The sequence below is a fragment of the Marmota monax genome, unplaced genomic scaffold (genome assembly GCF_021218885.2).
Source record: "Marmota monax isolate L192 unplaced genomic scaffold, Marmota_monax_Labrador192_F-V1.1 WCK01_AAM20220418_F8-fsc00087, whole genome shotgun sequence".
NCBI lineage: Eukaryota > Metazoa > Chordata > Mammalia > Rodentia > Sciuridae > Marmota > Marmota monax.
Genome location: NW_026693476.1, coordinates 3,422,589 through 3,450,232, shown reverse-complemented (window position 1 = coordinate 3,450,232; position 27,644 = coordinate 3,422,589). Strand labels below are relative to the sequence as shown.

The window sequence follows — 27,644 nt, the reverse complement described above, 5'->3', positions numbered from 1 at the left end:
CACGTGGCAGACGCCAGGGCTGCAATGGAGAACTTAGCAGGGCACCAGAGGATGGAAGGGCATTCACTGCAACAGGAGAAGTGTGTTCAGAGAAAGGGAACAGAGACAAAGGCTTGGAGGGTGGGTGGTGGTGGGTTAGGTAAATGGGGAAGTGCAGGACAGATCTTCTAGGAGAAGGGAACCCATTTATATATTTGAGGTGGTTTTCACTCTCAGTTACCTTTTCTTTTGGGTGACAGAACAGGGCCATGGTTGCAGATATGGACTTCAGAATGATACTGTCTCTGGGTATGAATCCCTGTTCTGTAACTTACTAACTCTGGGCCCCTGGGCCAATTATTTAAGTTTTCTGAGCTTCTGTCTCTCATCTTTCAAATGGGAACCACCCTGATATCTACAGTAAAGAATTATTTGGAGGCTCAAATGAGGCTACTCTTTTAAACCACCCTGCGCCCAGGAAGGGTTCTATAGTGCTGCTGTAGAACTCCTGCTACCTTTAGGAATTTCATTTTATTTTATTTTATTTTTAAGAGAGAGAGAGAGAGAGAGAGAATTCTTTAATATTTATTTTTCAGTTTTCGGTGGACACAACATCTTTGTTTGTATGTGGTGCTGAGGATCGAACCCGGGCTGCACACATGCCAGGCGAGCGCGCTACCGCTTGAGCCACATCCCCAGCCCACCTTTAGGAATTTTAAAGACCCTGTGTGGCCCAAGCATTCAGCTCTTAGAAGAATTAGTCTGAAAAGATAGGGTTATGGTGTCTCCTCTGTTTCTATCCCTGAATTGGTCTCTATCCCTTGAACAATTAGCTCTTGGAAAATAGAAAAGAGGCCTGGTTTTTTTTCATCTCAGAACCAATAATTGGGTTTAAGGCAATTCCACAACTAAAGGTTTGACTTCCTCTTTACTGGAAGGAAGTTCTCAGCTGTTTTCCTTCTGTGCACTCTTCCTGGATGATGCTCACAGAGACCACCTGCCCTGGGTGTGACTAGGTCCCTGGGATATTCCTGGCATGCTGCTTAGCATCGGCCTTCCCCTTCCCTCCAGGAAGGGTGTTGCAATGTGAATGAGTCAGAGTGGTGTTATTATAGGGGACAATCTTGAATTCCCAATAATTTATATTTGAAACAGTAAATTGTTCATGAACTTGAGCTATTAATAGCAAATGACTTGTGGGACAACAGTAGGCCAGAGACCGCGATTGGCAAGGAAGAGGGCAGGCTAGCCTAGGATGGGATGTGTACATAAGTATAGACTGATGTAGACTTGCCTGGAGAGGCTTGCGTAGGCTTGCCTGGAGAGAGGGAGGCCCTCGTAAAGGGGATGGCATCACAGCCGGACTGTGCTGGGGTCAGTGCAACAGAAGGACTGGCACAGGTGATCTAAGAACATCTTGCATCACGTACCTGATTAGTCTTTTCAAAAGGGAAACACACCTTTATTCATTGATTTAATCAGCAGAGGAGGAGAATAAAACTGGAACAGGCCCCTGAGGTCAAGTTTGGATTGGATATGCTTTTGAGTACCTTTGCTTAAATGAACCTATTTTCTCCATACATTTTAGTTTTATTTTCCCTGAAATAAACTTTGTGATAAGGCTGCCTCAAAACTGCAACTCATGTCTTCAGTGCTTCCTGAAGTTTGAGAGGCAATGAAGGGATTGTGGGACCAGGCTTGGAGGGGTCTCCACTTATGGTAGAACATCCTTCTTTTACCAAAATCATGCTCTGTAAGCTGCCTTGGGTCCTACTCTGCTTTTTCACACCATCAAATGGAATCTTCTTGCTCTCTGGGCAGTGGTCAGGAAAAGTGGACAGAAATAGTCTGGGGGTTCCAAGTTAGGAGTAACAAGAGGTACGTGGGACTGAGCCTGGAAACCCTAGCACCAAGCACTTCTAGGGTTGCTGAGCTCAGTGATCTTGTAGAAGTAAGAACTTTTAGCCCAAGCTGGGCATGGTGGCGCACACCTGTAATCTCAGTGACTTGGGAGGCTGAGGCAGGAGGTTTTGAGGACAGCCTCAGCAACTTAGAAAAATCCTTTATCAAAAAATTGTAAAGAAAAAAAAAAAGGACTGAAGGTTTAGCTCAATGGTAGAGTGCCCCTTGGTTCAATCTCCAGCTCGAAAGAAAATAAAAAAGGAAAAAGAGTAGAAACTGTATCAGGAAGTGTGACCAGAGATATATGGAGGAATGGGACTGTTCATCACTTAGTGGGAAAGTGTCTGTCACTCATCTCTGTGGCTTGGGCTCTGTGGGGACAAGACTTGTCCAAGGTTGGACTATGTCTCCATCCCAGCTGTGGTCTATACCTGACATCGCTGTGCAGCCCCTCTACATTAGCCTAGTGTCCTTGTGGGATGACAGTCAGTGACACCTAAACAAATGGAAATTCTGGGCTCATTATTTCATGAACTTTCACTCCAAATTGTTGACATTTTTTTGGTTCAGGAATGTAACTTCTGAACTTGAGGATGTGACAGAGACTGGTGGAAAGAGGAGTTGGTGTACCTGAGCATTTGCTATAGTTCTACTTCTGACAGCTGGTGTAACATTAGGAGAGTCAGCCATTGGTTGGACCCTCTGTTAAGTGACATCAGATAAGATGATTTCTGAGGTCTTTTGCATTCTAAGATCATGAGTCTAAACTGCATCACAGGTGGTAAAAGAAAACCCAAACCAGAATTTGTGGTTTTAAATTCCAAAGGAAAAAAAATTCCCTTATTCTGACTTTTCCCCTTTGGAAATCAAAACAGATTGTAAAGATGAGCTAATCACACTAATCATCCTGTATAATGAGTGAGAAATTATAGGTGTCTTTCAGGATGTGTATGATCTTGTCCTGCCCAGTAAAAAAAAAATTCCAGCATCAAATGAGGGCACAGTTGGTACAAGAGATTTTCAATGAACTTTCTTCCAATAGGTTACTCAGCAAATGTGTTATGTGCACATCTATTTAAGTTTTTATCAAATAAAAGTGATTTGATAATGTCAGTATAGTGATGACTCCTTAACTGTTTAATTTATTCACTCAGGAACACATACACACCGTCACAGTTGTGCTATTCACGTTCAAGTTCTGTGGAATCACAGTAGTTGACTTAGAGGATTGTGAAGCTGACAATTAGTCTTCCACACATCCTGAGAAGTTAACAATTAGAAAATACTATTTCCCAGCCTCTCCAATTGTGATGTTCTATCTAGTTAGAATATCTCGTATTATTTTTGTCTTGTGTCACTGATAATTACCTTACATTGTTTATTCCCATTATACCCCAATCAGACTTCTAGTCTCTGAACCCAAATTGACCAACCTGCCTTTATCCATGCCCTATTCAGGCTGGAGAATGTAGCCCCTGCTGAAACCCTACCTTGCCTTTGTTCCTCCCCAGCTCTTGCCCAATAAACTCCAGTCTTAGCTCTTGAGCTCATACTTGGGTGGCTGAGAGGTGCTAGGGAATATCTCACAACTGAGCCCATTTATATCTCTCACAGTCATGGACCTGGCCACAGTGAGCCTTCCTGCTGCCTGGCTGTCTTTTACACATGTACCTAAATAGCATCTCATTCCTTAGGGACCTATTTCAACAGTCTATCACATGAATGACCACCTCCCCACCTCACTTCAACACACCATCTTGTCTCCTAATCTGTAAAGAATATAGACATCAGGCTGGACATTTCTCTGATTCCACCATCCCCTGTGCATTTTCCTGTATCTGTACACTTTCTTCTTTTTTTCCTTCTGATGCACAAAGGTGAATTCCTCATACAGCTTTCTGGATTTTCATGACTTCTTCCTTCTGGGAAATCCTCAGTTGATGGTCTTGCTCAATACTGCCTCTTCCTTCTCTCCTGAGGTTTTTCTCTCAACATTTAAACATGTACGTCATTTTGGAAAACTTGCTGGTGTTCCTTTTGTTTAAATTTAATTCTTTTGCTCCTGTAGTCAAACTTCTTACCTTACATGTTCTTCCCTCTTCCCTCATATCTATTGTGGGTTTCCACAGCAGACAGCATGAACCTCTCCTGGTACAAGATTTCTGTGATTTTAAATTCCAGTTCGTTTGTCTTGCTTGGATAGGACATCTGTAAATCTCTTGACATGCAACACGAGCCCAGCAGGAAGTGGGTGTTCAGCAATTATCGGTCAAATGGAGTTGAATCTCAATGTGTAGGGAAAGTCTTCCACCAGAAAGCAACCTTCATCAAAATCTTCTGAAAGCATCCGTTTTTAATTTTGACGTAGCCAATAACCTGCCTTCCCCAAATCACATTCTCTTTTCCACTTTCACAAGCTGGAAGATGCAGTTTACAAATGTTCAAGGAAACTACCTTTGGTCCATTCTCCATGATGAGTATAGTGGGGTGGAACTTAAAGATATAGAGCGGGGTGAGTGACTGCTGGTGGTGAAAGGATGATGTTAGAAGCTAGTATAATCATGATTGCCATATTCAAGGTCAGTCAAGACACATGGATTATGAAGAGACCATTTCAGGTATATGATATATTTCCAATGAGATTATAAGCACCATGAGATAATAAGATCAAGGGCCTTGTTTACAAGGTATTAGCATCTGGAAGGGATTAGCTTGTTTTTCAAAGTTAATTCTCTCTGGGCTTACGTGCATATAAAACTGGTCTCACCTGCTGATTAGGTCACCTGTCTCTGTTGTACTCAGTGGCACCTACTCATCTCCATTATGGCACCATCTCCACTTGTATCCTGTGCTTATGTCTGACTTTCCCCCCTATGGTAAGTGTTTAGTTACGACTACCTTAGTCACTGCTGTGACCTAGCACGTAGCAGTGCCTTGCACATAGCAGGTGCTAAATAAACATTTATTGATGAACTGAATTCATATAGCATATATAACATGTGCAAACAGATGTATTCTCCTATTTGTATTCCTTGTGGGTGTGGAATGGCTTGTTGGTCAGTGGGAGGCATAAGATTTCAGATGACTGAACTGGTTGGTGACTTAGCTTAGTAGAAAACAGAAAAATTTGGGTGCTTTTTTTTTCTGGACATTTTGAACCACTTATGGGTGTCTCAAAACTACTCTAGAATATTTAGAAATAGCCAATATTCCAAACTCAGAAGGACTATAAAGATTCATAGATGGCTATTGCGTCTCAATATATCAAATCAGTCCCTGGCTAAAGGAGACTCACCAGCCCACAGGTGCCTCCTTGGCAAATGAAGAACCTCCCCGCAACACACGCATACACACACACACACACACACACACACACCATCAGAAGAAACTTGCTAACTCTTTCCACTTCTTCCTTCATGTGGATTTTTAAATATGACTTGGTCAAGTCATATTTGACTCTAAAACCAGAGCTCCTACCAAGGCTTCTGATTCTGATTTAGTTCTCTAAAATTTCCTTTGTGTTTCCCACAAATGTCTATTTCCCTAAATATTAGTTATCTTATTGGTGTTCAGTTTTCTGTGAGAATTTTCCAGTTCTTGGTGACTCACTGGGCAGAGTCAGAGGGGTCATAAATGAATGTTCTTCTTAACGGTCTAGTGGCAGAAGGAGGGGGTGTGTAGAGAGGCGAAGGGAGGCTTCATTCACCGGTGACTTAAGCGGGAAGCAATCTGCTGTGTGTTTACACACATTAAACTGTTGAATATTTACCAACCTGGAGAAAAGACATTATTATTCCATTCTGGTCTCACCATGGCTCACAGAACCTTTTTTGTGATGATCTGGTCCCCACTATCTTTTCCAAATTCATCTCCCGTCACCTTCCTCTTCCTTTCCCTGGCTCCAATCACAGTGGCCCCCCCCTGCAGGCCCTCCAGCATGATCAAGCATGCTCCTACTTTAGGAGCCTTGGAATCTGCTTTCTCGAGTTGCCTTCATGACCCACTCAAATGTCACCTCTTCAAGGAAGCCTTCCCTGGCCACCCTATCTAAATTAGCAGCCCCTTTATTTGCTAATCTTATACCCTAATTTATTTTTCTTTGTAACACTTATACCTGGTGTTACATAACACACATGCACATGCACACACAACACACACACACACATTCAAACATAGCCTGTGTGTGTTTTCAACTAGAGGGCAAGTATCTCTATGCTGTTTGCTTTTGTATTTATCACATTGTGTCCCTAGCAAGCCCCTGGGCACTTGCCACATAGAAGGTTCTGGAATAGATATTGCATGAATGTGCTTATTTCAGAAGAAAACATAGAGGCACTGGCAAGGTCATCGAAGTCAGAGTAGACCTAAGTTCATCCCCCCAGCAGTCTTGGCAAGGCAGGAGTTTTGCCCTGAACGTTGCAGGTCACATACCACTGGGCCCTTGTCTCAACACTTTCTAATGCCAGCACCTTGGGTCCCACACAAGAAATAACCTCCTTGCCAATGCCTTCCCACCAGGTGGACTTGAGACGCCAGCAGGTTTCCCAGGCTGTGGAGGAGGTGCAGAGAGTCATCCATTGTCTGACCACAGAAATCAGCCACCAAGACATCCGATTCCAAGCTGTGCCTTACTCTGACATATACAATGGGAACATTAAGGTAAGCAATGCCACTGGTCTCTAAGGGCCACTAACAGACCAGAGCTCTTGGGGGTGGAACTCTCTATGCAGCAGGTGCTCACCCCACTGAGAGTACCACTAATACTTCATGTCTCCCTGGGTACTCTTAGTACTTACCATCTACAACCACATTTCATGGGTGTTATCTCGTTGGAGTCCCACGTTCCTGGACAATCCAAACGGGGCTTGGAGAAGCCAAATGACTTGACCAAGTCATATTTGGCTCTAAAACCAGAGCTCCTACCCAGGCTTCTGATTCCAAAGCTTGCTCCACTGTGATGATGAAAGCCCATTAGGCACACATTCTTAGTTAAGCACCCACTTAATAGATGGGGGACTGGGTTGAGGGAACTGAGGGCATTGATAGGAAGATGATTGAAAATGATCGTCTCTGGGTTGCAGGTAGAGGAAGGAAGAGAGTAGAAAAGGGACTGTAGGAGTGGACTCAGAGTCCCTCTGTCTGCTAAGGAATCCCATGGAGTATAAGCCACCAAGACCCATGTGTGACAACCAGCGGTTTGAGTAACACTGTCCCGTGGGCAGAGCTGTTGATAGCAATGATCTCACTCCAGCCTGTTAGCCTGTGGGAAAGACAGTGTGGTTATTCCTACTTAGAACATGAGAGAAGTGAGGTTCTGCATCATTCTGAATCCTCATCGTTCTTTATCGCAATTTTTCTGATGCCACTTAAGAACCTCTTTCATCTTACACTTAATTGGGATGAACTCACATCCTGTTTCTCATACCAGCCCGCAGGCTCCTTGATGGAGGGGATCCTGTTTACTGGTGGCTTCATTCCAGCAGCCAGCATGGTGTGTGTGGCACAGGGTAGACACTCAACCTACGTGGAATGAATGAGGGCATCAGTGAAAGGATGTCTACCTGAACAAAACACCACTGCTGACCTAATCTATCTCAAGGGCGAGGGACACAAAGACAACCCACAAGACTCTGGGACTTGTCGATTTTTGAGTCAGAGTCAGATCTTAGGAAATCTATTCCAGGGTGAAAATTGTAAAACTAGATTAGATTCCTGGAATTTCAGAACCCACCTGCCCACCTTGACCTCCCCAGGCCAACCTAAGTTGGACAAATACAGACCAGTGAGTGGGATTCGATAGATACATACTGCATCACTTTTCCTAGAACTACACGGAGAAAGTTTCCTTCTGTGCTCCCATTAAGAATGCATAGCTCAAAATATACCTTGGGTTTATATACTTTGTGTCTTGCGTATTAAATTTTGAAAGTAGTTACATGTAGCCTATAAAATTGCTTTCAGTTTATCACGGACTGAATTCGACAGCATTGATGTGCACCATTTTTGTGACCAGCAACGTGGTAGTTGTGTTCTTGAATTGACCTGCAGGTGAATTAGAACAACATTTTAATTCCATGGGTTAGATTTTTTGTCTAGCCTCCTTTCTGCGGACACCATAAGTCATGTGCACCCATCATCCAAAACTTCAATCAGTCGTTCTCTGAGAGTGAGGCAGAATCGGTTGCAGCTGATTTTTGCTGTTCACTCCTGAAGAGGCCAGGCCCTGGGCCAGAGTTCACCACATTCTATTGTCAGAACTTTCCATGAAGAGGAGGTAGCCGAACTACAGGGAAGGTGTGGTGTGGAGTGGGCTGCCGTGCAACATGACCAAAGTTCAAGTTGCCTTTGGCAGTTCTGCACTCTTGACTAGCTTATTCTATCCTTTGGACTATTGGCCAATTTTCTTGCTGACCACTGCTGAGCTGGTTTCTGGAGAATAGCAGTGGGTGGAACCTGATTGCTCGCTTTTCCCCATTAAACTTAGAATCATCTCAATAGCTCACATTGTCTACACAAATAGTCTTTCATTTCACCTTTGATTTGGTAAGGGTTACTCATTAATACTGGGCATGGATCCTCAGTATAGGCAACAAGAAAGGGTTCCATTTTGCAAAATCCTGCCACCTCCTTTTCCATCCCTTCCCACCCTGTATTCATTATTCATATCAGACCTTTCACCCATTCCAGATCATTCATTCATTATTTTTTGTCTGTTTTTTTTTTTTTTTTTTGCTTTTGTTGTTATTATTGTTGTTTTGGTACTGGGGATTGAACCCAGGGTTACTTTACCACTGAGCTACATCCCCAGCCCTTTGAAATTTTTGAGACAGGGTCTTGTTAAGTTGTTGAGACCCTCACTAATTTGCTGAATCTGGCCTCAGATTTGTAATCCTCTTGCCTCAGCCTCCAGAATCTCTGGGATTACAGGTACATGCCATTGCACCTGGCCACGTCATTCATTCTTGAATGAAAACTAGCCCAGGGTAAGAAGATGATCATTGAGTGAGCTCTCGAAAGCTCTAAACTCAGCTGGGCATGGTGGCATATGCCGGTAATGCTAGTTACTCAGAAGGTTGAGACAGCAGGATTGTAACTTGGGGGGCAGCCTGGTCAATCTACCAAAACTGTCTCAAAATAAAAAATCAAAAGAGTTGGGGATGTAGCTCAATAGAAGGGCATTTGCCTAGTATGCACAAAGCTCTGGGTTTAATCCCCAGTACTGAAAATAAAAGACCTAAACTCAAATTCTGGCTCTTCCTGCTTCCTGGCTGTGTGTCTCTAGGGAGATTTCTAAGCCCCTCTGAACCTTAGGTCCCTCATCTGGGAAATGGCAGCAAAGTCCACCTCAATGAGTGTCTATAAAGATCAAAGGGACAAATGTATGAGAATTGCTATGGTTCACATGTGTGCAACTCAGGGAATATTAGTTTCTTCCTCTCCTTTTTCCTCTCCTATATTTAGGTCCCCTCCAGAGTTCTAGGGGTTTTTACTTGTGGATTCATGTTCAGTGAGTTAACTGATGAGCCGCAGCCTCACAGTGGCTTAGTGGCAAAACACAGACGTAAGCCTCTCGCGATGCCCGGGCCTGGTTTTCTGCCTGCCTGGTCTCATGGCCGTGGGCTGAGTGGTTAACTGAGCTGCCTGGCTTGACAGTCAGCTCTCCAAGGACTTGTTACCTCCTCCATCTGTGAACTCACCCTCGTCTTCTCAACTTTCCTGACCCCAGGTTTTGGCCCCCAGCCAGTTCCTGGTCACAGTCCCAGTGAAAGGTCTGGCCGGGTACCGGGAGGCCAGGGAGCGGCGCTGGCGGTACTACACCCTTCAGGGAACCCGGATCCCCTGTCCCCTGAGGGACCCGGAGGGCCTGCAGCAGTGGCTGGAGGTGGAACAGTTCATGAAGAGCCTGTGGCAGTGGCATGAGGCAGACGTGAACATCGAGGGGGACATTGTGCCCGCCAAGGTCCTCCTGGTGTTCCGGAAGCTAGTGGAAAACGCTATTAGGACCTGTCACCTCTCAGGTGAGCCGATCGGGAAAAGGTCCCAGGGAAATGGTGGCTTTCTCCCTTTTTCTCTAAAAGCCTCCGCTCGGGTGTTACCTGAGATAGTAATCGTGTGTTCTTGACACCAGTGGAGTCCCCAGAGCGTGGAGGAGCTCTTTTTATTCTGGTTATGACACACAGAAGAGCGGAATTTGTACAGACAGACACTCCCATGGGTTTAAGCAGATTACCTGTCCTGGCATCCTTGTACCAAAGCACAGAATCTTGAAGCCATCAGAACGGATTCAGTTTGACAGCTCCAATACCTTAAGCTGTTGTATGATATGGGCCATGTAGATGGATGTACACACACGTGCACGCAGACACTCTTTTTAAAGATTTTTTTTATTTGTTCTTTTTAGACATAACAGTAGAATGTATTTTGATATATCGCACATACATGGAGTGTAACTTATTCTGATTAGGATCCCATTCTTGTGGTTGTGCATGACGTGGCGTTTCACTGGCCGTGTATTCGCATATGACATGCCCGACTCATTCTAGTGTCTTTCCTTTCCAATCCACCTTCCCTTGCCTTCATTGCCCTTTGTCTAATCCAATGAACTTCTATTCTTTCTTCCCCACCCCCTCACTGTGTGTTAGCACCCACATATCAGAGAGAACATTCTGCCTTTGGTTTTTGGAAGATTGGCTTATTTCACTCAGCATGATAGTCTCCAGTTCTGTCATTTACCAGCAAGTGCCCTACTTTCATTCTTCTTTATGGCTGAGTAATTTTTCCATTGAAACATACTCTTTGTTCATTCGAAGCACAAGGGTGAATTTCAAACTAGAAAAAGGATTTGCTAATCTCCTTAATTATGAGTATTTGTAAACCAGTAAGAAAAAAAAAAAGCTGTCTGATTGAAATAAAAGCCCAAAGAATAAGTAAATGACAAAAAAAAAAAAAAAAAAAAGAAATAAACAGTCTACAAATGAATGGTAAAAACAAGAAAACAAAATTTTCCATTTAATGTGTATTTCAAGAAATGTGCCTTCAAATCCCGAACAGATTGACAGAGATGAGAAGTGGGGACCTGCTTAGCATTGGGTGGGCATGGTCAACGGGGCATATTCATAGACTAAAGTTGGAAGTGCCTTGGTGCTTTCTTTTTAAGAGGCAATTTGTCCATTTTTTATTTTTATTTTTTAACAAGTTTATTTTATGTTGGCAAATGAATACAGCCCATTAAATTTTCATGAATATTTTTACATAAAAGCATTGTATGCCACCTCCCAAATCTTTTTTTTTATTTCAACATATTCACAAATGCATATAATTAGCTCCATTTCAATCCCCAATTGTACCCCACTTCCCTCCCCTCCTCTGTCCCCCTGATGCCCCTTCCTCTACTGTATGGTCTTCCTTCTGTTCATTTATTTTTTAATTGATCCATTATAATTACACATAAAAGTGGAAGTCCTTGGGATAGAGTGCACATGGCATAGTTTGGTCAATTTCATTGCCCTTCCTCCCCTGTTCTCTTCCTCCCTCCCCCCCAGTCCCCTTCCTCTACTGCTCTCCCTTCTATTTTCATGAGACCCCTCCCTCCATTTTTAATTTCCTAATTGTCTCTAGTTTCCACATATGAGAGAAAACATTTAACCCCTGCCTTTCTGAGTCTGGCTTATTTCACTTAGTATGATGGCCACCAGACTCAGAAACTCAAGGGTCAAATGTTTCCATTAAAAAATAATAATAATAATGCACCTAATTGGCAATTCAGCAGTTCTAGTTCTAGAAATATGTTTCTCCAAATACAGGAAGAAATAGACACAAAGATAGTCCCTACCATAGGCTCTATAATAGTAGCTAGAAATATGACTAACAAAGGAGAATTGGCCAAGTAAATTCTGCTACCTCTGCCTCATGGACCTCCACGCAGCCTTTTGAGGAATGAGACACACACAGGCAGATAGTATAAAAAATGCAGGTGCAGGGTGATGAAATGAAGAACCACACTGCTGAGCCCTGTGCAGTTCCATTTGTCTAGAAAGAAAAGGATACATTTGCAGATAGGTTTACTTATCTAAACAGAATTGCTCTGAATATTTCCCTAGCTTATGTCTAAATGATTTTTACTATATAGAAGATGCTTTCATGGATCATTTAATCCCCGTAACAACCCTTCAGAGTAAAAATTCTCTTTCGTACTTATTCTACAGATGAGAAAACTGAGACTTGGGAGATTAAGTAGCTAGCTGAAGGCCACATACCAAGTAAACCAGAAGCAGGGTGTGGGCCTGGCAGACTGCCTCCACATTGGCTCACCTCTTATACTTTGCCACATTGTTACTAGTGTAAGTGCCAATAAGAGACTCAGGCTAGACCAGGTTATCAGAGGTGCTTTCAGCTACTGATGCCCAAGTACCAGACATCATCTTGTTCCTGTCTGTGCAGCTCTGATGAGAGGCAGACGATGAGCCCCTCATTTCACCCAGTCAAGGAGAGAACGTTTTCCTTCTGAGCAGCCTAGCATGGTTAATAAGCTTCCATTTTTTTCTCTGAGCAGGGAAAAAAACCCAACAAAATAATAGACCCTGATTCAAGACATTCATCTGTCGTGAAGGCAAAAAAAAAAAAAAAAGCTACTATGTTTTGAAAGAAGCAGGAGAAAACTAGAAACTAGGAGAGTCTAGTATGTGAGCTGGAGAACTTTATCAGCCACTTCTTTTTTATTTTATTTTTTCCTTTTTTCTCTGCCTGACAGGGAAGCAGGCAGTGGGGGTGTCTTTCCACTCACCTGGCCTCTTGAAACAGTGGCCGTGACATGCTTTGAAGGGTTTTATGATTACAGGGGCTGATGAGGATAAATACATACATCTGCTTGGCAGATGGATGGTGGAAACAAACACCATCTAAGAGATTTTGACTCTGATAAAGACAGGTTAGCAGAATTCCACCAAAGGCATATGAATAAGTAAGGGGACTGAGGCTGTCCTTGAACAATGTCAGAGTATCTGGGTGAAGGATGAAAAGAAAAAAAAAATGGCACTGTCTTTCCTTATGTTTGGATTAATCTGAAACTGATATCTCAATGCTTGGATAGAAGGGAGAAGAATAGGAAAAAAAAAGGTTGGATTTCATTTGACAGCAGCAAATATTTTCATTTTATTCTACGGTTTTCTTTCAGTTGAACCTTGTGAAGAGAATCCATTAAACAAAAAGATGCTGGGCTGAGGGTGTAACTCAGTGCTTAGCAGGTGCAAGGTTCAATCTCCAACATCACACACACACACACACACACACACACACGTGCACGCACACAGATGTGCTAAAGTAAATTAAGAATTTGGTGTCAACATACCTTATATACAAACAGAGAGATGATAAATCGTGGCATAAAGGTGTATTAAGAATCCTAATGCAAAAAAATAAATAAATAAGAGAGCTCATGTATAATGGCATAATTTGTGGTTGTGCATGACGTGGCACAACATACTTTATATACAGAGTTATGAAAAATTGTGCTGTGAATGGATAATTATGATTGTAATGCATTCTACTATTGTCATGTATGTAAGACATAAAAATAAATTTAAAAAAAGAATTAAAGATAGCATAAAAGCTTTGGGGCAAAGGAAAGAAAAAAGAAAAAAAAAACCCACCAGCAATGAGATTTCCTAGTAATACTCTAACAATGGTTATCTGACTGGTTTTGACATAAGTCCCTCCACCCCCACCCCCACAAATGTGCCCCTCAGGTAGCAAGGAGCTGTTTGGAGCAGCTGCTCACAGACTCCTTCTCTGTGAGCAGGCCTTTCCCTCTCTCATTCTCTGTTTGGTCACTGCCCACCAGGTAAGGTCAGCCTGCTGGCAAACTGCGAGGCCGTTTGGGTTGCCGTGGAAACAACTGCATGTCAGGTGGAAATAGAGCTGGTCCCCACTGTGGAGATCCCCACCGCCTGGTCTGAGAAAGCACAGTGGCCTCGGTGTCTGAAGCGCTGGCCTTCCCCAGAGAAAGTGGAATGCCTCAAGGTACCAGGGACCTGGACACCATCAGCTTACCCCTTGCAGTATGGCTAACCGGCTCCCCAAGGAAAGTTGGGGGTTTGCTAGATCTGCTTCTCGAAATGTCGGTCCCAACCCAGAGCAGCATCACCCCAGAACTTGTTAGAGACACGGAGCCCCAGGCCCCATGAGGCTCCGCGACCCTCCAGGGGTCTCTGATGCACACTGAAGCCCGACAACAGACAAAGCAGACGGAGCCTCCTCCGGCTCCCTGTCCACAGCCACTGTGGTCTGTGTTGTCCCCTCGCTGCCCTCTTGTCCCCGTGTAGGACGCACTGTTGCCCAGCAACACGTCCCCAGGATGGCCTTCTGCCTCAGCGAGCGCCCTCCTCCTCACCTTGCCCATCTCCCCTCTGTTCCAGTCCTTTGGGTTCAACCTGCTGGCCCACGCCGGCTATCACTGGCAGCTCAGCTTCTCCCAGGCCGAGCAGATGCTCCTGGAGCAGCTGGACGAGGATGGGGGCTGCCGCAGACAGTGCTTTCAGGTCTTGAGGCAGCTGAAGGAGGACGTCTGGTGTCCTGGGAAGAGGCCTGTCCTCACCTCCCACCATCTGCAGGTGAGCCTGGGGTGGCGGTGGAGTGGCCGCTGGGCAGCTCTGGTTAGGTGGGACCCTGTGTGTACAGCTTGGCCAGGGCCACTCAGAGAGGGTGGTGCATGGGATCAATTTAGGATGAGGCCGCAGTGGCCACAGTGGCCATTCCACTGATGATTACTCATTATGGAAATATAATACACTTGGGCTCTCTGTGTGTCCCTGCCTGGAGTCAAACACCCTCTGTCCCCTGGCCTTTTATGAGTCCTTTTTCTTTCCTCTTTTTTTCCTCTCCCTCTCCCTCCCTCCCCTTCTTTTCTCAGTATATCATGGATGATTTATTTTTACATTGACACATACTATTTGTACATATTTATCAGATATCGTATCACTCGATCCATGTCTACAATGCATAATGATCAAACTAGGGTAATTAGCATTTTCTTCTCCTCATGCATCTATAACTTCTATGTGTTAGGAACCTTTGAACTCTTCTAGTTATTTTGAAAAATACAGTAAATCATTGTAACGTACAGTCACCCTAAAACAGAACGTCTGCCTCCTATCCTACTGTGTTTTGGAATCATTTCCCGCCTCCCTCTCTCCTTCTTCCTAAGCTCTAGTAAACACTATTGTACTCTCGACTCCCGTGAAGTCAGCTGTTGTAGCATCCACGTGTGAGAACTTGCAATATTGGTCTTTCAGCTCCTGAATTATTTTTCCACTTAACATAATGTCCTCCAGTTCCATCCAGGTTACTGCAAATGACAGGATTTTTTTATGGCTGAATAATATTCAATTATGTACATAGATACGTCACATTTTCTTTATCCATTTATCTGTTGATGGATATCTGTTGCAGTGCTCTTCATTGCAATAAACACAGGCATACACGTCTCCCTTTGATACACTGATTTCATTTCCTTTGAACACGACCCAGTAGTGGGATGGCTGGGTCGTGTGGTAGTTCTATTTTAAGTGTTTGGAGGAACTTCCAGACTGTTTTCCATAAAAGCTGTACTCATTTACATTTCCACCACCAATGAACAAGTTTTTCTTTCTCTGTATCCTCACCCTGTTTACATTTTGTCTTTTTGAAATTAGCCCTTCTACCTGGGATGAAATGGTATCTCACTGTGGGTATGATTTTCATTTTCTTGATGTCTAGTGACCTGGAGCATCTTTTATATATTTGTTGGCCGTTTGTATTTCTTTCTTTCTTTTTTTTTTTTTGAGCAATGTCTATTTAAATCATTTGCCCACATTTTCAACAGATCATTTGTTCTTTTGGTGTCCAGTCCTGTATATATTCTGAATATTAATCCCTGTCTGGTGCGTGGTTTGGGAAGGTTTTCCCTCATTCTGCAGTTGTGTCTTCATTTTGTCGACTGCTTTGCTGTGCAGAAGCTTCTTAGTTTGATACAATTCCATTTGTCTGTTTTTACTTTTGTTACCTATGCTTTTGGTGTTATCCAAAAAATCTTTGCCTGTATCAATATCTTGAACTGTTTCCCTTATGTTTTCTTTCAGTAGTTCCATAGTTTCAGGTATTACATTTAGTTCTTTGATCCATTTTGAGTTGACTTTTGTATAGGGTGATAGAAATCTAGTTTCATTCATATAATATTTATATTCATATACATTATATATGTATGTTCATGTATGTATTCACACACACACACACACACACACAAACACAACACCCCTCTTCAGTTTTCCCAGAATCACTTATTAAAGAGATTGTCCTTTCTCCAATGTTCTTTTTAAAATACTTATTTTATGTCTGATTAACATGTATTAATTGTACACATTCGTGAAGTTCAGTGTGCTATTTCCCCTAATGCACATGACACGTACTGATCAAATCCCAACCTCACCCTTACACCCTTCCCACCTTCTAGTAATCACCATTCCATATTCCGATCAACTTTTTTTTAGCTTCCACATATGAGAGAGAATATGCAGTACTTGCTTTTCTGTGTCTGACTTATTTCACTTAACATAATGTCCTCCGGTTCCATCCACATTCCTGCAAGGGGCAGGGTTCCATTCTTTATGGCTGAATGACACCCCATTGTGCATGGGTACCAGGTTTTCTTTATCCGTTGCTCTGTTGATGGATGTCTCACCCGATTCCATATCTTTCTTGACATCTTTGTCAAAAGGCTAGCAAGGGAGGCTGAGGCCAAACCTCATGGACCAAACCATGTTAAAAAATTGTACTTTTAGTTAATTAACAGTGGGAAGAAGTTGAAGCATTTAGACAAGAAGGAACCAAGATTTATATTTCAAAAAGATCATGAGGACTGCAGTGTGGGTGGGGTCAGGCTAAACAGTGAAGGCAGTAGGTGCAGACTGGTTACGGTTGTTGCCAGGATCCAGGTGAAATGTTGTGTGGTGTGGAAGAGGGTGTTATCACTGGAGATGAAGTAAGTGGGCAGAGTTGAAAATTACTTAGGCAGGAGTTTGGGCAGGACTTGGCTGGGCATGGTGGGGAGAGGGATGACTCCTAGGTTTGTGTCTTGCATAACTCACTGAATAAGCAACTCTGAAGGCAGATCAGGCTGTGTGGAAAGGCCATGAGTTCAGTTTGGACATGTTGAGACTGAGATAACTTTTAGAAATCCAAGAGAAACAGGTAAGGCGATCAGAGGAAACGTCAGAGCCGGAGAAAACCATTTACAGGTCAACCATATTAACGGGAACTAAAGCCTCTGTGGTGGGAGGAACACAGAGCTGGGGAAGAGAGGTAAAGAGGAGAAGTGGTGCGGGAAGGAAACCCCCAGAAACTCCAACATTTAGAGGTGGGTCAAGGATGATATTTCTGCCAAGGAGTAGCTGTAATGCTAGGAGAACACCCAGAGAGTAGATTAGCTTGGAAGCCGAGTGAAGAGTGACTCAAAAGAGGAGGGCGTAGACGGGAATCTAATCAGCTGAAAGGCAGATAAAGCCAAGTCTGAAAAAGTCTGGTTGGACTGAGAGACATGGAGATCATTGGGCCATAGCAAGAGCGGCCCTTTTAGGATTAATGGAAGAAGACACCATATTGGAGGGGATGGGAGGCAGGCAATGAATGAAAAGAGAGAAAATGATGACAAGTGACTGGGAACCTAGATTTGCAGAGAGGCAAGAGTTAGGACCGAAGGGAAGTGGGGGTCAGGAGCAGGAGAGTTGGAACCAGTCGAGAAGCCATGGAGCAAGAGGGAGAGCAATCATACGCAGTTCCAAGATGGCAGGATCTGGGTCCTGTGCAGGGGTCAGCCCTGGCTAGGAGGAGCGGTGGAACAGAAGGGGTAAAGGGAGCTCTTGGGTTTCCGAGGATGAGGGGTTGGTTCCATGTTGCCTTTAAAACAGAAGACAAAGGCATGGTGTGTGCCGCTGCAGACTTGAGGAGAGTGATGATCACTAGAAATGTTAGAGGAGAGTGAGAGAATAAATCAGCCAAGACAGGGAGAGGACCCACTGGCTAAGGCTGAGTGCCCATTTGAGACTGAGGATCATGAATTCAGGGCAGGACCCATTTTCCTGGTCCCATTTTCTTCTCTCCCTCCTTCCAAGGCCACACAGACTCAGTACTTGTTTCTGAAGATATTCCGCTCAGGGACCCCAAAACCACGTCTGACGCTCCCTCTTCCTTCCGCAGACTGTGCTCTTCTGGACTTGTGAGAAGTATCCCCACCTGAAGGACTGGCAGGTGTTCCACAAAGCCCTCCTGCGCCTGGTGAGGAAGCTGCACAAGTGTGTGAGCCAGCACTTCCTGAAGCACTACTTCGTCCCAAAGAGCAACCTCCTCCAATATGCTAACTCCAGCGAGCTGGACTCCGTAGCCCAAAAACTGGCCTTCTTCCTGAAGAACCCCCAGATCGGCCTGCCCTGAAGGCTGGCCCTGCCTCGGAGACCCTCGCACACTCCATTCTGGCTTGAGTTCCTTGTCCAGGTGGTTTCTCCCCCAGGTGCCAGGACCCTACCCAGGAGAGAGGCAGAGGAAACCACCTCGGGACTCCAGAGAGGGAAAACTGTGTCCTGAGATGTCTGACCCAGGCCTCTCTGGAGCTAAGCAAGCATTTCACCCCAGCTACCTCTCATGGGGCGGCTCTCATCAAGCTTCCCAAGCCACTGATTCTGAACTGATGACAGTTCTGGTTTATTTTCTCTTACTCTGGCTCTGATTGTCTGACTGGGAGAACCTCTGGAAGGCCAGACAGGAGCTTGCCGCCCACGAGTGCTCTCTAGCCCACTGAACATGGGCCCATTATCTTTCCATTTGTAAAATGGAGATGTTAATATGCCCTCTTTGGAGAGGGCTTCGAGCCTGTGGCATTGCTGGGACCTTTTCAACAGAAGGACATTGGAGCAATACAAAGTGCTACTAGCTGGTTTAGGAGCCGGTGTTTGCCTCCTGGATGGGTATCCACACACTGATGGAACGGTCACACCTAAGCATTGCACACCTCTGATGCCCTCAGCCCTCCTACACTGTGGTTGAGTGGCCTCTGCTCTACTGGTATTCTCCTAAGAACAGCAGGAGTAGTCCTGGGGGCTAGTGGGAGTCCAGGATCCACCCACTGCCAGCTACAGACCTCTTCTCCCCACGCCAGGATGCAGGAATGGAACTTCCTTCTACTTCTAGAATGAGCTTCATACCATGAACTTGCTTGGAGTGACATATTCCTTTGCTCAAATCACTCATTCACTTATTCATTCCTTGGTAAATAAATGTTCACTGGACACTGGGAAAACCAGAGAGAGCAACATGGACCCACTGAATGGGGTGACACCTAGTGGTGAAGACAAGAAATGAACAGATAAATAAAACAGTTACTACAGATGAAGCAAGGGCTCTAAAGGAAATAAACAGAATGTTGAAACAGAAAGATGCACAAAGGACGAAAATGAAAACCATGGAAGGACAGGCTTGAAGGGGCAAGGATGAGTCCAATCCTGTGACCCTGCAAAGCTGATAAGGGATCAGTATTCTATTCTAAGGTGTAACACTGACCTCTCCCAAAGCAAGTGGGGTATCAGGATCTGACTTGCCTTTTAAATGATTGCTCAGGTGACTGCATCCAGAAGTCTGGGGCTCAAGAGACTCAGGGGCACTGACAGCTTTCATACCTACCTATTTTAAGGGGCATTGAAGGCCACAAAGCAACACATCCTGCACAGCACAGCTGACCAGGAATTCTAGGATTTCTTGGTAAGCGCAATGGTTTCTCTGGCATTTACTTAATGCTTCTCAACTCAAAGCGCTCTTTTATTACTTTTGAACATCCCTCCGCCCAGTAGAAATAATGAAGTCAAATTTCTAAAAGCACAAACTACTGATTTTGTCTTGATGAAAATTCACCTTTGAAAATGAAAATGGTTAAATTTTCAAAAGTACTGTAACCAAATGGTGGGATTCCCTAGATTATCACACAGGAAATTATGATTTTAAAATATCAAAACAATTCTTAACAGATATACAAGAAATTTAAGATTTTTTGAAAACATGAAATTACGGACAAACCAGTGCTTTGTTAAATCCACAAGATTTGCATTCTAATTCTTATATTCTTGGATCTTGAAAAATGTCATCTTTGAAAAAGTGGCAGATGTAATGATTTTTTTTTGTTTTGTTTTTATGATGCAAACATCTTGATCTAGTTTTTAAAACATTATATTATGCAGTCACGGTATGCCAAAAAGTAAAAGTTTACTGTATCATTGTTCAAAATGTTGTGGTGTGTGTGTGTGTGTGTGTGTGTGTAGAAGGTGGGATTGACATACTTCACAGTCTGATTCTAGTAGCTTTCCCTGCCTCTTTCCCAGTAAGATCTAAGGTTTGTGGAGGAAGTTAGGACTCTCTGCAGATTCCTGAGTGTTCCCACTATCAGCCAGCAGATGGCAGCAGAAAACCACATATGAAAAGAGCCAGGTCCTTGCCCATCCCATTCCCAGAGCCCAGCAGGTGTCACCTACTCAGCCCATCACCTACAACTGACCCCTCCAACCAAGAGACCCAGGAACTGTGGATTCCAGCTAATGCTGATTTGTCGAACTTTTCTGCCGTTTTTAGCAAAAATTCCAGTCTTTCTACCTGTGCAAGGCACTGTGGAGCTTCCGGCACCTTTCTGTTACCAGAGAAAAATTGCACAGCTTAGAAATGTCTGAGATCATTTCTCCTTTATTCCGGCCAGTTTTTGTTTTTTATTTCTCCAAAAAAAAAAAAAAGGCTTTCCATCGTTCTTTCCTCTTCTACGTGCTGGGGATTGAACCCAGGGCCTTGTGCATGTGAGGCAAGCACTTTTGCCAACTGAGCTATATCCCCAGCCCTATATATTATTCATACAGAAAGCAGAACCCCCCCCCCCAAGGAAAGCATGTAGAAAATTCCACTGCAAATTCCATGAGCCTAGCTCTCCTTTTGTTCCTTTTATTAAAATGGAGGAAGTGTCACTCCTCAAAGGCCGGTGTCTCTGCATGTGTGGTTCTGATGGCTCCCACTCCCCCATCTTCCCACTCATTCCCTGCAGTGTCCTCCTGCAACTGCCCCCTGCCTCTCTCCCCCCACCTCTCTACACAGCTTCCTGATGCACATGTGCATCCCCGTGTTATGGTTTAGATAGGAGGTATCACGCAAAACTCATGTGTGAGACAATGCAAGAAAGTTTAGAGGTGAAGGGGTTGGGTTATTAGAGTCTTAACCTAATCAGTGCATTAATCCACTTGAATGGATTAACTGGGTGGTAACTAGTTGGCAGGATGTGGCTGGAGGAGGTGGGGCACAGGGGATGTGCTCCTGGGTATGTATTTTGTCCCTGGTGAGCCAAGCTGAGTCTCTCTCTGCTTCCTGACTGTCATATCCTGAGCTGCTTTCCTGGGTCACACCCTTCTACCCTGATGTTCACCTTGGCCCCAGAGCAATGGAGTTGGCCATCTATGGATTGAGACTTCTGAAATTATGAGTGCCAGATACATTTTTTCTTCTCTAAAATTCTTTGGTCACAGTGGCAAAAAAAAAAAAAATTATACTTCCACCACTTGCACACCTTTTTTCTTGAATTGTGAAAGATATTCATACATGCAAAAGTCTAATAAGCTTAAATAACAATAATAAAACAAACACCAGTAAGCAAACAAACAAAAAAACACTAGTACTTTGGGATGCTTCTGGGTACCTCTTCCTTCCCTCAGCCTCCTTCCTCCCCTCCTGAACACAGGTAATCATAGGTCTAAATTTTGTGTTAGTCATTCTGTCACTTTTTAAAAATAGTTTTATCACCTACTATATTTCACTGAATTTCAAACCCCCAACATTGTGAGATGCATAATGGTGCCTAAAAAAAAAAAAAAAAAAAAAGAAATGTGCAAGACACCACTGGTTATAAGATGCATGTCTTTTTAGAGAGATTAAAATGTTAGAGTAAAAGGTATGTCTCAGAATCAACCAAATATGACTGCATTTATCCCAAACAAAATGTTTTTAGTTTTGCCTGTTTTTGAGATTTATGTAAATGGAATCCAACTGAACAAAGTCTTCTGTGATTGCCTCTTAACATAAGAATAACCTAGAACCCTTCTGAGATACCCAGAGTGGGTTGCTTTTCATTGTGATATAATCTTCCCCTGTAGGATTCTGCTATACTGGACGTACCTTTGTTGTACTTGAGGTGGATTTTTTTCTAGTTTTAGCAATTTGCATATTCTTGGTGATTTGCATATTCTATGCATACTTTTCAGGTCCTCAGATGCAGTGTTTTAAGAATATATATATATATATATATATATATATATATATATATATATACATAGAGAGAGAGAGAGAGAGAGAGAGAGAGAGAGACAAGATTTTGGTCCATGGAATATATGCACACTTAAATTTATTGAGTAATACCAAAGTATTTCCCATAGTGATTATACTGGTCTAAATTCTCCATTTTAAAGTAGGTGAATTTTCAGTGACTTTTTCCATTTTAACAAAACACATTTGATATCTTATTTTAAAAATCACCTTCTTAAGATCTTGAGGATGTGCTCCAGTACTTTCTCTAGAATTTTATGGTTGTATGTTTCACCAGTATTAGGAAATGCTCTTTTTTTTTCCTATCCTATTCTAGTATTTTTAATATTTTTAATAATATTTTTACTTGAAGGTTCGTTCTAATACCTAAAACACTGGCTGGGCCCTGTATTTTTCCTAGTCAGAAGATTTTAAACTACTAATTCATTTACTTTTACATATAAAGGCTATTTGGACTTTTTTTTTCTACTTGCATATGTGTTAAGTACTACTTTCTTAGAAATGTCTTTACCTGAGTTTTCAAATTTACCAGCATAAAATTTTTCATCATATTTTGTCACCTTGGTTTTGACGCCCCCCAATCTTCACTTACGGATCTTCTTGCATCTCAGACTTTCAGAGAGGGATCCCTTCCCTTCTCCCTGGAGAATTGCTCCGAATTTCCTGCAGAGAGAGTGGATGCTTTTCATTTGAACCTGCCCTTATCCACCTTCATTCTTGAAACTGAGTTTCTATTTTAGGTTCACAACAATTGTTTTCTCCTACAGATGCTTTTCTCACTGTTTCCAGCTTCCATGGTTGCTATTCACAGATGCTCTATTTGTCTCTTTGCAGGGTATCTGCCTTTTTTCTCTGGCTGCTTCTAGTATCCTTTCTCTTTCTCTCCCTCTCTGTCTCTCAAGTCTTAGGCTTCTTAGACTTTAGATTTTTTTTTTTTTAGTAATTCTGGGAAATTATGGGCATTTAACTCTAAATAATTGCACTCCCCTATTCTCTCTACAGACAGAAGTCTAAGTTAGATATGTAGTAGTCTCAAATCATTTTATCTTCTGTATCTTTTAACTTCTGTTTTAGAATTTATACCTTTTTATCTCTCAGAACTCCATTCTGGATAAATTTGGATATCTGTCTTCCAATTGACCAATTCTCTCTTCACCTGCATCTAATCTAATGTGTAGTGTATCCACTGAATATTATTTCCAGTGTTTTGTTTCTCATTTTCAGGAGGTCGATTCTGCTATTTTTTTAAACCTGCCTGATTGTGCAAGGTCTCTTGTTCCTACCCTTTGTTTTTAAGCTTCTATTTTATGTATTTAACATAACAAACATAATTGCATTTTAATCCATACATGCAAGTTCTAACATCAGAAATATTTGATGGGTTGCTTCTGTTGTCTGTTTTTTGTTTGTTTTTGATTGTCAATAATAATGCTTGTTTCGTCTGTGCTTTGTAAATTTTTAATGTGAGCTGTTTATTTTTCCTTTAAGTTTTACCTGCGGGAGTTTCTTTGAGGTCTGGGTTGAAGTTGAGGTACATAAAAGGATTTACTTTTAATTTTGTCAGTTAATCAAGAACACTGCCAACCCAAGACCATTTACATTAAATTCAATGTTTGTAGTTTTTTTTTTTTCCAAAGCCAGATTTAAATTATTTGAGACCTTTTTTTTTTATAACAAATCCTTAGGTGATATATATATTTTCCTTTCACTCAGTGCCAAGATTAAAGTGTTTTATTCAGTGTTTTTTTTTAATTTTTAATTTTTTATGATATGACTAAAAGATTGACAAGAGCAACATAGAGGAGGGGAAGCATTTGGGGGGACTCAGAGGTCTCAGTCCATAGACAGCTGACTCCATTGCTCTGGGCCCAAGGTGAGGCAGCACATCATGGCAGAAGGGTGTGGAGGAGGAGAGCAAGCTCAGGACATGACAATTAGGAAGCAGAGAAAGCTCTGCTTGCCAGGGACAAAGCATACACCCCAAAGGCACAGCCCTAGTGACCTACCTTCTCCAGCCACACCCTACCTGCATACGGTTACCATCCTGTTAATATGTTCAAGTGGATTAATGCACTGATTAGATTAAGCCTCTCGTAGCCCAATCATTTCACCTCCAAACTCTCTTGCATTGCCTCACAGGAGTTTGGAGGTACACCTCATATCTAAACCATAAGAGTAAGCAAGTCCCCTTCCTCATGACAGGTTTATTCCTTAGTCACCCCCATTCTGAGAGTGTGGCCTTTTGAGCCCCAACTTTATGCAGAAGATTCCTGCTAGATTGCCCTCTTGGGCCAGCCATAGACTAGTGCAGCTGCCCGTGGAAAGCTCCAGATGGCTTGAGTCAGCAAACCCCTCGGGGGCAAAACTTTGCTGCCCACTCACCTACCAGAGGTCCTGGCTTCACTTTAGTTTTGGAGCCTGTGTGTTCCTTGCTTTCCTCCTACCTAGGGATGTATTTTAGAGGTACAGGCTGAAGCCACAATTCTAGCGCTGTCAGTGGGAAAGTCATATTAAGTGCCTAATCTGCTCTAATGCTGGTTACGCAGTCTGACCTAAGCTGGAAACTTCAGCAATATCTTTGGCTCACCTTTCTACATGTAGTCCAATATGGCTCCCCACTCCAGGCCAAGTCCTCACCTTGCCCTTCTAGCAGTCTTGCCACTACGTCCCATCCCACCTCAGCCTTCCCTACCCAAAAGCCAGGGAGGTCTTTGTAACATGCACATGAACTCCCTCTGCTGGCCCATGTGGTTTGGCTCCTGCCATTCTCTCTTCCCTTGCCCATGGCCACTCTCCTGAACTCTGTTCCAATCACATGACGCTTTGCTCCAAACACGCCAAGATCATTCTTGTACACCTTTATACCTGCTTACCTTGGCTTATCACTCCTTTTCCCATATGTTGACCCGACTCACTCCTCCCTGGCCAGCCTACACAGCAAGCCTCTGTGCCCTGCTCTCTGCAGAGTGATTTGCCTATTTTCTGGACTATAGGCTTTATGCAAATAGAGTTTGTCTTATTCACTACTATATCCCCGCACCTAACACCACATCTAGTGTATAGTAGATGCTCTATGGATATTTGCTAAATGGATAGTTGGAGCAATTAATGAGTGGATGGATGAGTGGATGATTTTGTTCCATGACATGTATCTGTTTGTGGCAGGGACTGGACTTGAACTCAGTTTTTCTTGATGCTCAAGCCAGGCTCTTTCCTCTAGAGATATAGCATTTTGAGAGGTTAAAGAATCAAAATGAAAAAAGAAAAATTACCCCTAGCTGTAGAAGTCTGTTTTCTGGGAAGGGCCTGGCTCTTTTCTCGCTGTGCAGAACGCAGCTCCATGCAGCAGTGCACACCAATGCTGCAGAGGCCCAATGTTGGGTTGTTGATCCCTGGCAGCCACAGCTAAATGCAGATACTGTGTAGCAGGTGTCTGCTAGAAACCACTACCCTAGCTGGGATCCAGCATGCATTTTGTGGACTGCGTGAGCAACACAAATCCTTTGCACTTAAACAAACCGTGCCTGAAGAGAGTTCAGGCCTTCACCCTCCCTTCCTGCCAAGCACGGAGACAAACAGTAGTGGTCTTGGCAGAAGCTCTCTGTCCATTCTTTGTCTTTGAGTCTAGACCATTTATTTCCTCTCATTCACCCAGCTTTACTTTTGGCAAACTGACTTTCTTTTGTGAGTTTATATCTTATGTTCTCAGACTTTGTACCACATGAATCTTCTGTCAGGACCCAACCCACTGAGCGCCTGAACACAAAGGACCCCGTGAATAAATGCACTGTGTGAAAGAACGCCATTGCCAGTAAATAAAACACCTTGGGAACCTAACACAGAATCTTGTAAAATGTAACTAGGTGGGGCACCCAACACATTGGGGTGCTTACTAAAAAGAACCCAGATCTGTCGTTTCCCGCCTGAGCAACCAGATGAGCAAGCAAGAGCACAGTTTGGGTCATTTGGTGGGTGCCAGGTACAAAGGGAGCCGGGCTCCAAATTCCTAGCCTTCCATGAATGTCACACCCCTTAGCAGGAGGTCCCTCCTCCTCTCCTGCGCTCTTTCCTCTTCAGCCTCCTGCCAAAATGTTCTTTGTTCGTACAGTGTGATATCAGGGGGATCAATAAGGTTCCCAGTCCTTGGTTTTATCTCTCCAGGGGCCACCATTTGCAACTCGTTAGCTTTGTGACCAGGACCTGAGCTCTTGAAGGAGTAGGAGCTCGCCTTCTGCCTAGGGCTGTGATCCTCCTTTCAAGCAGCAGGGGGCGCCCGCGGCCTCTCCGCGTGGACGCACAGCCGCAGTGCTCCAAAAGCCCTGGGGAAATTCCGCCTGCTGCAACCGGCGCCCGCGGGCAGCACGGGGGCGGGGACACTGCGGACCTCGCGGGGCGCCGCAGCCTAGTGGCCACGTACCTGTGCGGCTCCCGGGCGCTGGGCCAGGGCGCCTCCGCCCACGCCGACTCTGGGGGAACCGAGAACACGCTGACAGCGACCCCCAGGGAACTCTGCACCCTTGAAGCGACCCTTTTAGCCCATTCAGCGCCCAGAGAGGCTGTCCTGATGCACAGGTTCACTGCCCTCCGAGGGGTCCCTCTTTTCAGGGGAAGGTATTTATTGCCGGGGGGCGGGGGGGGAGGCACAGCCACTTCAACCCACATGGTGGCTCATCTGGACACTTGGTGTGCTGCTGTGGGGTGCAGAAGAGAGAAGGAACCTGTAGTGTTCCTGTAGACTCTGTTTTCTTAGATAATCCCCAGGGGAAAGCAAAGGGGAAAGTAGGAGATCCAGCAGGCGTCGTGGTACGTGGGTCGAGAATGGGTGGGTGAGTGAGAAATGCTCAGGAAGAGGAAAGGACGGGTCGCCAAGATTTGCAGACACTTCCTTTGTGCCCAGCACATTTTGGGGGTGCCTGGTGTTTTATCTCATTCAGTCCCCTTGGCAATTCTTTGAGGTAGGTGGATACCCTAAACCCATTTTTCTCATGAGCATTGGAGGCTCACAGAGAAAAAAGTACTTGCCCAAGTCACCAGCAGGATGTGGGCAGTCATATTCTTCTGGTATTGGTCATAATAAATTACTCACAGTTCGGGTGACAGTAGAGACACATGGAGACAAAGCAGACCAGGACCCAGGTTCAAGGTGGAAGCCTCAGACCTTCCGGCTGGCCCCTTCAGCCAAATGAGCCTGGCAGAAACCAAAGGCTGGGGGCTGGGTTGGGAGGGACACACACATACCATTCCCTGTCCTTGCCATGACAGACACTCCACACCTGGACATGGATCAGTGTCCTCCTGGGAAGGGGAGACTGGTGGAACTCGAAGTTAAAATTTTTGAGTTGGACCTTTGAACGCTGTAAAAATCCTCAAAAATCACTTTTACAAAAGTTAATCAT

At 43.9% G+C, this 27,644-nt stretch overlaps 1 protein-coding gene and 1 long non-coding RNA gene across 6 annotated transcripts in view; one reads left to right on the top strand and one right to left on the bottom strand.

The window, feature by feature from the left end:
* The window catches only part of Mab21l3 (mab-21 like 3), an 81,693-nt gene that overhangs the window by 24,810 nt on the left and 29,239 nt on the right, over positions 1 to 27,644 (top strand). For 2 of the 3 annotated variants that reach the window (XM_046458219.2, XM_058583592.1), the window contains exons 3-7: positions 6,400 to 6,540; positions 9,608 to 9,899; positions 13,721 to 13,899; positions 14,295 to 14,489; positions 18,109 to 18,877. In XM_046458219.2, coding sequence (XP_046314175.1) covers positions 6,400 to 6,540; positions 9,608 to 9,899; positions 13,721 to 13,899; positions 14,295 to 14,489; positions 18,109 to 18,342 — 1,041 coding nt within the window. In that variant the 3' untranslated portion in view covers positions 18,343 to 18,877. Of the gene's footprint in view, positions 1 to 6,399; positions 6,541 to 9,607; positions 9,900 to 13,720; positions 13,900 to 14,294; positions 14,490 to 18,108; positions 19,663 to 27,644 lie in introns of those variants that run through there. The other variant, XR_009228079.1, reaches the window with a different exon arrangement.
* Positions 16,223 to 27,610, bottom strand: LOC124101989 (uncharacterized). 3 transcript variants are annotated; one of them, XR_006854767.2, is made up of 3 exons: positions 27,487 to 27,610; positions 22,760 to 22,911; positions 16,223 to 19,243 (listed from the first exon to the last, which is right to left on the bottom strand). It is a non-coding gene; the product is annotated as an uncharacterized LOC124101989 (long non-coding RNA). The 3 variants fall into 3 exon arrangements; XR_009228080.1 differs by having other exon boundaries at positions 22,102 to 22,911; positions 27,335 to 27,602; XR_006854766.2 differs by having other exon boundaries at positions 27,335 to 27,589.